General features: G+C 45.4%; 1 protein-coding gene across 3 annotated transcripts in view; it reads right to left on the reverse strand.

The window, feature by feature from the left end:
• The window catches only part of LOC142257222 (B-cell receptor CD22-like), a 53,279-nt gene that overhangs the window by 15,073 nt on the left and 24,837 nt on the right, over nt 1–13,369 (reverse strand). For 2 of the 3 annotated variants that reach the window (XM_075329370.1, XM_075329371.1), the window contains exon 7: nt 11,001–11,091. The exons of the other annotated variant lie outside the window; for it this stretch is intronic. In XM_075329370.1, the coding sequence (XP_075185485.1) occupies nt 11,001–11,091 (91 nt within the window). The remainder of the gene's footprint in view (nt 1–11,000; nt 11,092–13,369) is intronic. 3 annotated transcript variants of the gene reach the window in all.

The following is a 13,369-nucleotide window of genomic DNA, read 5'->3' on the forward strand; positions in this document are numbered from 1 at the left end:
TTATACTAGCAAACACTCAGTGTACCTAGTGGCATCCTATACGTGGCTATTGGACTTTGCTATAGTCCCACTAGTGCAAAGACATTTGCAGAGCGCGTCTGCCTGCGTTGCACACTACAACTCATTCTAACCAAGCCATTATACTAGCAAACACTCAGTGTACCTAGTGGCATCCTATACGTGGCTATTGGACTTTGCTATAGTCCCACTAGTGCAAAGACATTTGCAGAGCGCGTCTGCCTGCGTTGCACACTACAACTCATTCTAACCAAGCCATTATACTAGCAAACACTCAGTGTACCTAGTGGCATCCTATACCTGGCTATTGGACTTTGCTATAGTCCCACTAGTGCAAAGACATTTGCAGAGCGCGTCTGCCTGCGTTGCACACTACAACTCATTCTAACCAAGCCATTATACTAGCAAACACTCAGTGTACCTAGTGGCATCCTATACGTGGCTATTGGACTTTGCTATAGTCCCACTAGTGCAAAGACATTTGCAGAGCGCGTCTGCCTGCGTTGCACACTACAACTCATTCTAACCAAGCCATTATACTAGCAAACACTCAGTGTACCTAGTGGCATCCTATACGTGGCTATTGGACTTTGCTATAGTCCCACTAGTGCAAAGACATTTGCAGAGCGCGTCTGCCTGCGTTGCACACTACAACTCATTCTAACCAAGCCATTATACTAGCAAACACTCAGTGTACCTAGTGGCATCCTATACGTGGCTATTGGACTTTGCTATAGTCCCACTAGTGCAAAGACATTTGCAGAGCGCGTCTGCCTGCGTTGCACACTACAACTCATTCTAACCAAGCCATTATACTAGCAAACACTCAGTGTACCTAGTGGCATCCTATACGTGGCTATTGGACTTTGCTATAGTCCCACTAGTGCAAAGACATTTGCAGAGCGCGTCTGCCTGCGTTGCACACTACAACTCATTCTAACCAAGCCATTATACTAGCAAACACTCAGTGTACCTAGTGGCATCCTATACGTGGCTATTGGACTTTGCTATAGTCCCACTAGTGCAAAGACATTTGCAGAGCGCGTCTGCCTGCGTTGCACACTACAACTCATTCTAACCAAGCCATTATACTAGCAAACACTCAGTGTACCTAGTGGCATCCTATACGTGGCTATTGGACTTTGCTATAGTCCCACTAGTGCAAAGACATTTGCAGAGCGCGTCTGCCTGCGTTGCACACTACAACTCATTCTAACCAAGCCATTATACTAGCAAACACTCAGTGTACCTAGTGGCATCCTATACGTGGCTATTGGACTTTGCTATAGTCCCACTAGTGCAAAGACATTTGCAGAGCGCGTCTGCCTGCGTTGCACACTACAACTCATTCTAACCAAGCCATTATACTAGCAAACACTCAGTGTACCTAGTGGCATCCTATACGTGGCTATTGGACTTTGCTATAGTCCCACTAGTGCAAAGACATTTGCAGAGCGCGTCTGCCTGCGTTGCACACTACAACTCATTCTAACCAAGCCATTATACTAGCAAACACTCAGTGTACCTAGTGGCATCCTATACGTGGCTATTGGACTTTGCTATAGTCCCACTAGTGCAAAGACATTTGCAGCACGTCTGCCTGCGTTGCACACTCCAACTAATTATAACTAAGTTGCATTGTCAGGGATATTTATTCTTTATTATTCTGCTGTTAATAAAGCTAGACCACCACTGCAATCTTCACCACCTCTCAATTTTTACTACCACATTTTCAGTCCACAATCTTGTCGCAATCAACATGAGTGGCAAAATGACAGATGCTGGTGGAAAGGGGAAGAGGCGTGGTGGAAAAGGCAAAAAAGGTTTTGTCCGTGGGGAAGGTGGCAAAGCTCCATTATCATCTGCTGAAGATAGACCATCTACCAGCAAAAGTAAGATGTCTACTACTTACCGTGGACAATCCGATGTGCTCCCTTTGTTACGGACACGAACAACAGGAACAAAGGTAGATGATGGGCAAAAAAGGAAAATGCTTGAATGGATCTCAAGTGGTCCAACAAGTGCCCTCTCTGCCACTTCAAGTACCGCATCCAAAAAACACCAGTCCTCTGAGTTGTCATCCCAATCAAACTTGCTTTCTCCCAGCTCTGAAGTCTCCATCAGCCCTGCACAGTATGGTGGAACTGAGATGGCTGAGTCTGCAGAGCTGTTCAGTCACACTATAGCCTGGGAATCAGAGGTCTGCTCCCAAGCTACAGTGAGTACAGAACAGGAAATGGTCTGCAGTGATGCCCAGAACCTTTGTGACTCAGATTCAGGCCGTGAGGACCAAGTTTCTGAGCATAATGTTGACCCTTTGTCACAAACTGTAACACCTGTGGTTATAGACAATGAGGAACATACTGATGAAGATGAGACGCAGATACCCGATTGGGATGACAACTTAAATATTCGGTCAGGGCAAGAAGAGGCTCGGTCTGAGGGGGAGGGGAGTGCAAACACAACAATTGATGATGACGTTCTAGATCCCACCTACTGTCAACCCCCAGTCAGGCACTCGAGGAGGTCAACAGAGGCGGTGGAGGAGGATGCAACCGACGACGAAGTTACCTTGCGCCTTCCTGGACAGAGTCGGAGCACTGGTAGCACGTCTACAACTGCATCCTCAGCCACCACTCTGCCTATGAGCATTATTCGGGGTGGATCAACAGGTCGCATGGCCTCTAAGCCTTGCCTAGCCTGGTCCTTTTTTCACATCGAAAAAGATCGCCCAACTCATGTGATATGTAACATTTGTCATGATTCTGTTAGTAGAGGTCAAAACCTCAGCAGTTTGACAACTTCTTCCATGAATCGTCACATGACTAAATATCATAAGTCCCGGTGGGAAGCTCACCGTGCTGCAATGCGGCCTAGTGGAGCGAACCATCCACCGCCCGCCCCTTCCACTGCATCCGCGCGCTCTTCATCTTCTAGGACTGTGGGGACAGCTGCCACACCTGTTTTTCCACGCAAAACTTCCACCACTGTAACCGCAACAGGCAGTTTGCTTGTAAGGTCGTCAGTTGGTTTGGAAGGGGAAACAAGTGAGTGTGTACAGCTCTCTCAGACATCGATAGCACCAACGTTGGATGAAGGCAACATCATGTCTCCGCCTGCACTTTCCTCACAAACCTGCATTTTTCAAGGGACACCCTACTCAACACCGTCTACACACAGCAGCCAGATCTCTGTCCCTCAGATGTGGTCAAATAAAAGGCCACTTCCTCCGACCCATGACAAAGCTAAGAGGTTGACTCTATCCCTCTGTAAGCTGTTGGCTACCGAAATGCTGCCTTTCCGCCTAGTGGACACACAGGATTTTAGAGACCTTATGTCTGTCGCTGTGCCCCAGTACCAGATGCCTAGTCGCCACTACTTCTCTAAGAAAGGTGTGCCCGCGCTACACCAGCATGTCGCACACAACATCACCGCTTCCTTGAGAAACTCTGTGTGTGAACGGGTGCATTTCACCACCGATACTTGGACCAGTAAGCATGGACAGGGACGTTACATGTCGCTGACTGGGCACTGGGTAACTATGGTGATAGATGGTGAAGGGTCTGCTGCACAAGTCTTGCCGTCCCCACGACTTGTGTGTCAATCCTCTGTCTGTCCAAGTTCCGCCACTGCTTCTGCATCCTCCACCTCATCTGGGTCCTCCACCTCCGCCCCAAGCCTGCCTGGTCAGGCCACCAGCGTTCTCACTGCGCAGAAGGAATCACGCACCCCTCATTACTATGCTGGCAGCAGAGCGCAACGGCATCAGGCGGTCTTTAGCTTGACATGTCTTGGTAATAAGAGTCACACAGCTGAGGAGTTGTGGTCAGCTTTGCGGTCCGAGTTTAATAAATGGTTGTCTCCACTCAAACTGCAGCCTGGTAAGGCCGTGTGCGACAATGCTGCAAACCTGGGTGCGGCACTTCGCCTGGGCAAGGTGACACACGTACCTTGTATGGCTCACGTGTTGAACCTTGTCGTGCAGCAATTTTTAACACACTATCCCGGCCTAGATGGCCTTCTGAACAGGGCACGAAAACTGTCAGCTCACTTCCGCCGTTCAAGCGCCGCAGCAGAGCGACTTGCATCGCTCCAGAAGTCTTTCGGCCTGCCGGTTCATCGCCTGAAATGCGATGTGGCGACACGCTGGAATTCAACTCTCCACATGTTACAGCGACTGTGGCAGCACCGCAGAGCCCTGGTGCAATACGTCATGACGTATAGCCTGGGCCAACGAGATGCAGAGGTGGGGCAGATCACCCTGATGGAGTGGTCTCAGATCAAGGACCTATGCACCCTTCTGCACAGTTTCGACATGGCGACGAATATGTTTAGCTCTGACAATGCCATTATCAGCATGACGATTCCAGTCATTTACATGCTGGAGCACACGCTAAACACTATTCGGAGTCAGGGGGTGGGACAACATGAAGGGGAGGAACTACAGGAGGATTCATATGCGCAAGGGACAACAACATCACGAAGGTCCAGACGTTCATCATCACCAACGCAGCAGGCATGGGACCATGGGGGACAGGGATCGACAAGGGCGCATAGTAGCAGGCGAAATGTTGAGCAAGGTGCAGGAGAACATGAAGAAATGGAGGACGAACTGTCCATGGACATGGAAGACTCAGCGGATGAGGGAGACCTTGGTCAAATTTCAGTTGAAAGAGGTTGGGGTCAGATGTCAGAGGAAGAAAGAACGGGTAGCACCTCTATGCCACAAACACAGCATGGACTTGGTCCGCATGGCTGCGCAAGACACATGAGTGCCTTTTTGTTGCACTACCTCCAACATGACAGTCGTATTGTCAAAATTAGAAGTGATGATGACTACTGGATTGCCACACTATTAGATCCCCGGTACAAGTCCAAATTTTGTGACATAATTCCAGCCATAGAAAGGGACGCACGTATGCAGGAGTATCAGCAGAAGCTGTTACTAGATCTTAGCTCGGCTTTTCCACCAAACAACCGTGCAGGTGCAGGGAGTGAATCTCCCAGTTGTAACTTGACAAACATGGGACGGTCTCGTCATCTTCAACAGTCTACCCGTACCAGTAGGACCTTTTCTGGTGCCGGTAACAGCAATTTTATGGAATCTTTTCATAATTTTTTTAGACCCTCTTTTGCAAGGCCACCAGAGACAACAAGTCTGACACATAGTCAACGGCTGGAGAGGATGATACAGGAGTATCTCCAAATGAACATCGATGCCATGACTGTGCAACTGGAGCCTTGCTCCTTTTGGGCTTCAAACCTACAAAAATGGCCAGAGCTCGCAACTTACGCCTTGGAGATTTTGTCGTGTCCAGCTGCCAGCGTTGTCTCTGAACGTGTATTCAGTGCTGCTGGGTGTGTGCTGACAGATAAGCGCACGCGTCTGTCCAGTGACAATGTGGACAGACTGACGTTCATCAAAATGAACAAGTCATGGATCCAGAAGGAATTTACTACCCCTGTGTCATCCTGGGGAGAGTAAATGCTTGTGGATTTGGAATGTGCTTGATGCAAATCAAAACATCCTGTTTGCAACTAGGGCCCAAGTGCTGCCACTGATGGGGTGGGTGTCTGTGTGGCCCAATTTTTGGAAAAAAGGGAGACTCCGCTTGGAGTAACCCTTGCTTGCTGTGTTTTTAAAAGAAGCCAAGATGAACAGAGCTGGGATCAGGAAAGACTTTGCTACCTACCCCGGTGTCATCCTGGGGACGGCTAAGAATAGCGTATTTTTGAATGTGCTTGATGCAAATCAAAACATCCTGTTTGCAACTAGGGCCCAAGTGCTGCCACTGATGGGGTGGGTGTCTGTGTGGCCCAATTTTTGGAAAAAAGGGAGACTCCGCTTGGAGTAACCCTTGCTTGCTGTGTTTTTAAAAGAAGCCAAGATGAACAGAGCTGGGATCAGGAAAGACTTTGCTACCTACCCCGGTGTCATCCTGGGGACGGCTAAGAATAGCGTATTTTTGAATGTGCTTGATGCAAATCAAAACATCCTGTTTGCAACTAGGGCCCAAGTGCTGCCACTGATGGGGTGGGTGTCTGTGTGGCCCAATTTTTGGAAAAAAGGGAGACTCCGCTTGGAGTAACCCTTGCTTGCTGTGTTTTTAAAAGAAGCCAAGATGAACAGAGCTGGGATCAGGAAAGACTTTGCTACCTACCCCGGTGTCATCCTGGGGACGGCTAAGAATAGCGTATTTTTGAATGTGCTTGATGCAAATCAAAACATCCTGTTTGCAACTAGGGCCCAAGTGCTGCCACTGATGGGGTGGGTGTCTGTGTGGCCCAATTTTTGGAAAAAAGGGAGACTCCGCTTGGAGTAACCCTTGCTTGCTGTGTTTTTAAAAGAAGCCAAGATGAACAGAGCTGGGATCAGGAAAGACTTTGCTACCTACCCCGGTGTCATCCTGGGGACGGCTAAGAATAGCGTATTTTTGAATGTGCTTGATGCAAATCTAGCTGTGAAGTGTACAACTGGGGCACAACTGCTGCCACTGAAGGGGTGGGTGTGTGTGGGGCCCAATTTTTGGAAAAAAGGGAGACTCCGCTTGGAGTAACCCTTGCTTGCTGTGTTTTTAAAAGAAGCCAAGATGAACAGAGCTGGGATCAGGAAAGACTTTGCTACCTACCCCGGTGTCATCCTGGGGACGGATAAGAATGGCGTATTTTTGAATGTGCTTGATGCAAATCTAGCTGTGAAGTGTACAACTGGGGCACAACTGCTGCCACTGAATGGGTGGGTGTGTGTGGGGCCCAATTTTTGGAAAAAAGGGGAGACTCCGCTTGGAGTAACCCTTGCTTACATTGTTTTTAAAAGAAGCCAAGATGAACAAGTCATGGGTCAGCAAAGACTTTGCTACCTACCCCAGTGTCATCCTGGGGACGGCTAAGAATAGCGTATTTTTGAATGTGCTTGATGCAAATCAAAACATCCTGTTTGCAACTAGGGCCCAAGTGCTGCCACTGATGGGGTGGGTGTCTGTGTGGCCCAATTTTTGGAAAAAAGGGAGACTCCGCTTGGAGTAACCCTTGCTTGCTGTGTTTTTAAAAGAAGCCAAGATGAACAGAGCTGGGATCAGGAAAGACTTTGCTACCTACCCCGGTGTCATCCTGGGGACGGTTAAGAATAGCGTATTTTTGAATGTGCTTGATGCAAATCTAGCTGTGAAGTGTACAACTGGGGCACAACTGCTGCCACTGAAGGGGTGGGTGTGTGTGGGGCCCAATTTTTGGAAAAAAGGGAGACTCCGCTTGGAGTAACCCTTGCTTGCTGTGTTTTTAAAAGAAGCCAAGATGAACAGAGCTGGGATCAGGAAAGACTTTGCTACCTACCCCGGTGTCATCCTGGGGACGGATAAGAATGGCGTATTTTTGAATGTGCTTGATGCAAATCTAGCTGTGAAGTGTACAACTGGGGCACAACTGCTGCCACTGAAGGGGTGGGTGTGTGGGGCCCAATTTTTGGAAAAAAGGGAGACTCCGCTTGGAGTCACCTTGCGGTGTTTTACATGACTTTAGAAGGGCGTGCCATGCCTATATCTGTGTGTCCTCCTCTTTTTCCTTGTCCAGCTGTTTTGTTTTCGCATGAGTACATGTCCTTGTCACTTTCCCATGTGTTTGTGTTGTGTTGTGAGTTGTTTGTCACCTTTTGGACACCTTTGAGGGTGTTTTCTAGGTGTTTTACTGTGTTTGTGATTGCCTGCCATTGTTTCCTATGGGCTCGAGTTCGGTTCGTCGAACGTTCGACGAGCCGAACTCGAGCCAGACCCCCCGTTCGGCGAACCGCCTCGAGCCGAACCGGGACCGGTTCGCTCATCTCTAGTGATGTGTGGCATAAAAACCTTTTCCTACCCATCTCTGTGTTGTAATATTGTGTAAAATGAATTTATAAAAAAAAAAAATTATAAGTTACATGTTCCCTATGTAAATGAGCAGAGGTACTCGTTCCTTAACGTTGCTTTGTCTGGTTTGACTTCTTTGCGTTGCATCGCCCCTGTGGGTGTGATACCATTGATTTACATGAGTGAAGTCCCCGACAGGTCCTGTAATACCCGCGTGTGCGCACTTCTCATTTCCGCAGCCTTCTTAGGCGGGTGTTTGCTTGCTGGCTTTAGATGCGCACTGCGCATGATCGGAACTGCAGGAATCTTCAGATCACGCGCAGTGTGCTTATGAAGCCGACAAAGGTACACCCGGCTAAGAAGGCTGTGCGAATGAGAATTGGGCACGTGCAGAATTTTCAGGAGCTGACAGGGATGTCGCTAATGTAAATCCATGGTATCAAACCCACAGGGGCGTGAAACCATTGAAAGAGGGGAAACTAGACGGGATGAAGCGACACCCAGGGGACTAGTCCCTCTCCTCATTTACATAGGAAACATGTAAGTAAACGATTTTTGTTTTTTTTTATAAATTAATTTTACACAATATTATGACACAGGGATGTGTAGGAAGGGTTTTTTAGGCCACACATCATCCTGCTTGTAGGTTACAAGACATATGGGAACTGACAGGTTCCCTTTAATTAAACCAGTTTGGGCTTTTATTTTTGGAGAGTTCTGTAGGTTTGGTAGTGGGATGAAACTCTCCCTCCAGCCTGGGTTTTTTAATATGCTCATGTCCGGGGAAACACATTCTGGGGGATATATAGAGACATTCATAAATGACACCTGTCACTGTATATATATATTCAAACCTATTGAAGTACAATGAAATTGGAAATGGGATTCAACTAAATTCAAAATATGGTGAAATTCATATGAAATATAATTTGTTTTAAATTGATTTTTTAATGTAAAGTGCCTGGTCCTCCATAGAAAGAACCTGTCATTGTAATTGTCAGAGTGCCCTAAGAGAGTTTATAGGGGTAGAATGATGTGCAATTAGTAGTGATGGGCGGACTCAAAGATACCCGGGATTGGGGGGTCCAACATGATTTGAAAAAAAACCTTGTTCCAGCTCAAAATTGATCCCAGATATCTGACTGGATGCTAGTCCACATATGAGTCGATGGGGATCAGGATCCTGTACTTTAACATGGTGGTAGAAGGTATCAGGGAATTGGAGCAAGCTTGTTATACTTACCGAGTAGTCTGTGCAGCTGTAATGCAACTTCCGGGGCTGCTTATTAACTTCATACATATGCATTGCTTCCCATGCCCACTGGCAGTCCCTACATCTCTGATTGGTTGCAGTCAGATGCGCCCCCCACTCTATGTGACAGTGTGTCTGACTGCAACCAATCAGAGGCATCATGTGTGCATCTCTTTTGGTTTAAAAATAAATATAAAATTGGCCTTAAGTCCTCCCATATTATTATAGCCAGCACAGATAAAATATATGGCTACAGGCTGCAGCCCCCAGCCATGTGCTTATCTTGTCTGTGCATCAAAATAAAAGGGACCGCATGAAGCTTTTTTATTATTTAAATAATTAATAAAAAATTCGGCATGCAGTCCCTCCCAATTTTGATACCCAGCAATGATAAAGCCTGACAGCTAGGAGCTGGTATTATCAGGCTTAGGAGACCCATGCTTATTGGGCCCCCCCAGCCTAAAAATAGCAGCCTGCAGCCACCCAGGATTGTTCATCAATCAGATGCGAAAATTCTGGAACTTTACTTGGCTCATCCCAATTGCCCTGGTGTGGTGGCAATCAGAGTAAGGAGTTAATGACAATTCACAGCTGCCACTAAGCCTTAGATTAGTAATGGAAGGGTCTATGAGACCCTCCATTATTAATACTGGAATTGAAAAGAAGATAACACAAACAACAAAAAAATCTTTTATTTGAAATAAAATACAAAAAATACCCTCTTTCACCCCTTTATTAACCCCCCAAAAACCCAGGACCAACTTAATCCACACAAGGTCCCATGACAATTACAGCTCTCCAGCTCTGCTACGTTTCTGAAGGCACAGCATGAGGACATAGAACATAACCACCCACTTTGAGCTTCAGGCAGAGACTGAGCTGCAGCGATGAGCGGTGACATCACTCAGGTCATTTCCAGTCACAGCTATAGGTTCCTATGGTCCTCCACCTATCATCACAGGTGGTAACCTGACCTCACGTGACCTCACTGAAGTCAGTGACCTCACCTCGGGTGAGGTCACTGAGTTCACAGACTTGCATTTCCTGGCAGAAAAATGCATTTTTTTTCAAGAGATGCAGATTTGGTGCTGAAATTTCAAAAGCATATTCCTGCAACCAAGCTACATCTCGTGGCAAAAAAACTGCACCTGCAGGAAAAAGGTGTAAAAGTTTAATCACTAAATTTGCATCTTTAGGCATAAAAATGCCAAAAAATGGTTTTCATGCAATTTCGGTGCAGTTCTCTGACAGAAGGTGCAATTTTGGTGCTTCGTCATGTTTGGTCATGTTCTATGTCTACACTCTGGGCTTTCAGTAATGTAGCAGAGCTGGAAACATCGTGGGACCTCTTGTGGATCATGTCAGACCTGGGTGTTTTGGAGGTAATAAAGAGGTGAAAAATGGTGTTTTGTATTTTATTTCAAATAAAGGATTTTTTGGATGTTTGTGTTAATTTATTTTCCCTCACAGTCTAGTAATGGGGGTCTTATAGTCCCTCTTCATTACTAATCTAGGGCTTAGTGGCAGCTGTGAGCTGCAATTAACCTCTTATTACCCTGACTGCCATCACATCAGAGCAATCGGTATGAGGAAGGTAAAGTTCCAGGATTATCACATCTAATGGATGCAATAATCCTCGGCAGCTGCAGGCTGCTATTTTTAGGCTGGGAATGGCCCAATAAGCATGGGTCTCCCCCAGCCTGGGAATACCAACCCCCAACTATCAGCTTTATCATGGCTAGTATTAAAATTGGGGGGACGGCACCCCGTTTTTTAAACTCATGTATTTAAAAAAAAAATTAAAAACCCACATTCGAGGACAACCCATCACTAGGAATGAGTTCAAAATTTGCAGCAATAAATAAATATTGATCAATAATATACTTTACCTCCAACAAGCATACACAAGCAGTACAAGCAGTAGAAGGCAAATTGTCACAATGGTTGTTGGAATGATAATGTGTCCGTAACTGTTGGAAACTGAATATTAGATGATTAAACAATTGATTAAAATTTCAACTATGACAGGAAATAATTCAATCAATATTAATGATTATAAATATGAGCTTTTATTTATGTGCAGAAAATACTATTTTTTTTTCATTTTGTAAAAAAAAATGCAACTTCCACTGTTTGTCAATTAAATCCAAAACCAATTTTTTTATTTCAAAATAAGGAAATATTCGCAAAGTGTTTCCTGTAAGAGATGATGAGTAGATCTGATGTTGTTTTACCAACTTTAGGGACACATATTTAATTTACCGATTGGCTCAGTTGGCCTTTCCTAGAATACAGAAGACCAAGCCGGAAGAGCCCCTAACAAGATTGGAAGATGGAAGAAAGGAAAATACAAAAGACAGAGGGGATGATCGGAGGACTAGAAGCATATGGACAGGCACAGCAAGGGCCAAAGGGGTATAGTTAACCTCTACATGGTCAATTAATTTTGCATGAAATATATGTGATACACTTCAAATTTTCTTACAGAGTTGAGCAAATTTGCCCAAATCAAATTATGGGTGATTGTCTCAACCCCAGGTTAAGTACGGTTCATTGGCTGTGGTTTATCAGTTGAACTGGTTGGAAGAGGGCACAATAAAGTAGGTCTAGCCAGCCAGTATTGTCAGGACCAGCCAACTATTTAAAGTTCATGGTTGCCTTATTGTCAGGACCAGCCATTCAGCTAGAGTTCATGGTGGCCTCATTGTCAGGACAATAAAACCATCTTGAGTTAATGGAGGTCTCATTGTTAGAACCAGTCAACCAACTAGAATCCATGGTGGCCTCATTGTCAGGTCCAGGAAAACATCTAGAATTCATGGTGGCCTCATTATCAGGACCAGCCAACCATCTAGACTTCATGGTGGCCTCATTGTCAAGACCAACCATCGAGAGTTCATCATGGCCTCATTTGCAGGACCAGCCAACCATCTAGAGTTCATGGTGGCCTCATTGTCAGGACCAACCATCTAGACTTCATGGTGGCCTCATTGTCAAGACCTATCGTCTAGAATTCATGATGGTCTCATTGTCAGGACCAGCCAACCATCTAGAGCTCATGGTGGCCTCATTGTCAGGACTAGCCAACCATTTTGAGTTCATGGTGGTTCATGACTTTATCCTTAAAGAGAATGTTTGAATACAAAGTCATGTTCCTTTTGTTACAAAAACCAAAAGGGTTATATAGAGGTAGTCATAAACAGTAAACCACCACTAAACTACTCTCATAAAAATATTTTATTAATAAATATTAAAAAAGAACATATGTAGTGTTCTTATCTTACAATTTCGTACATCAAATAGACATATATATACAAGTGCAGGTGTAAAACATGGTTAACCCACGCCTAAGCACAGTTGTAGACAGTGGTTTATAGAGAGGGGGACAGATGTTAGTACGTCTCTGTCCAGCTAGTAGTCGTTTTAATGTACACTGTGCCTACCTCCTTGTTTGTAGATGTATATGTTGCTTATACTCCACTACAAAGATATCTAACTCTCGCTGTCCTTGTCAGCCTCCAGCAGGGATAACCACCACCAGACAAGTGAAAAAAGTGCAAACAGATGAACCATAGACAAACAAACAGTGGCAATGCGTTAGCTGTCCAGGGTTCTCATATTAGGCATAAATTCCCTAATTAGGATTGCTGGATAATATTAGGTAGGAGCCTGGAGTTCCACTAGGCTAATGGATCCCCCTGCTCTCCTGACGCGTTTCTCCCCCCCTAACGCAGTAAAAAGGGGATCATCAGAGGATTTTTTGTGAGTCACTTCTCAAGAAAGGACACCTAAAGGGATGAACGAAAAAATATTGTAAGTATATAGATAATCACACGACTGCATTGTTTTAGGCACATATAGCTATATAGGTACACTTACAAGGGACCAGTTCTCTTAATTAGAGTGCTAATAGGTGTTCCCTCTTAGTATGTAGTTGTATGAGCGGACCGTTCAAATGCCCAGGATAAGGATGAAGCTTATTCAATAGTTGGTCCCTGTAGAAATGTGTAGGAAAAGGTGGGCGGGTAATTTCATATTATTCGTGTACTCAGGCAAAATTTCTCATACACATAACGTCTGGAGTTCTACCTGTATATATAGAGATGTAGTGGTATACACTCTTTTAATCAATATATAGGCCGGTTTTTTCTCCACTACAATTCACCAGGAGACGTATGGTCATATAATTATCATAGGTTATGTATTCGTCCCTCCTGTAGGGATAATAAGATATATGATTATACATGTCCTCTATTTG

Source organism: Anomaloglossus baeobatrachus, chromosome 11 (genome assembly GCF_048569485.1).
Source record: "Anomaloglossus baeobatrachus isolate aAnoBae1 chromosome 11, aAnoBae1.hap1, whole genome shotgun sequence".
Classification (NCBI taxonomy): Eukaryota; Metazoa; Chordata; class Amphibia; order Anura; family Aromobatidae; genus Anomaloglossus; species Anomaloglossus baeobatrachus.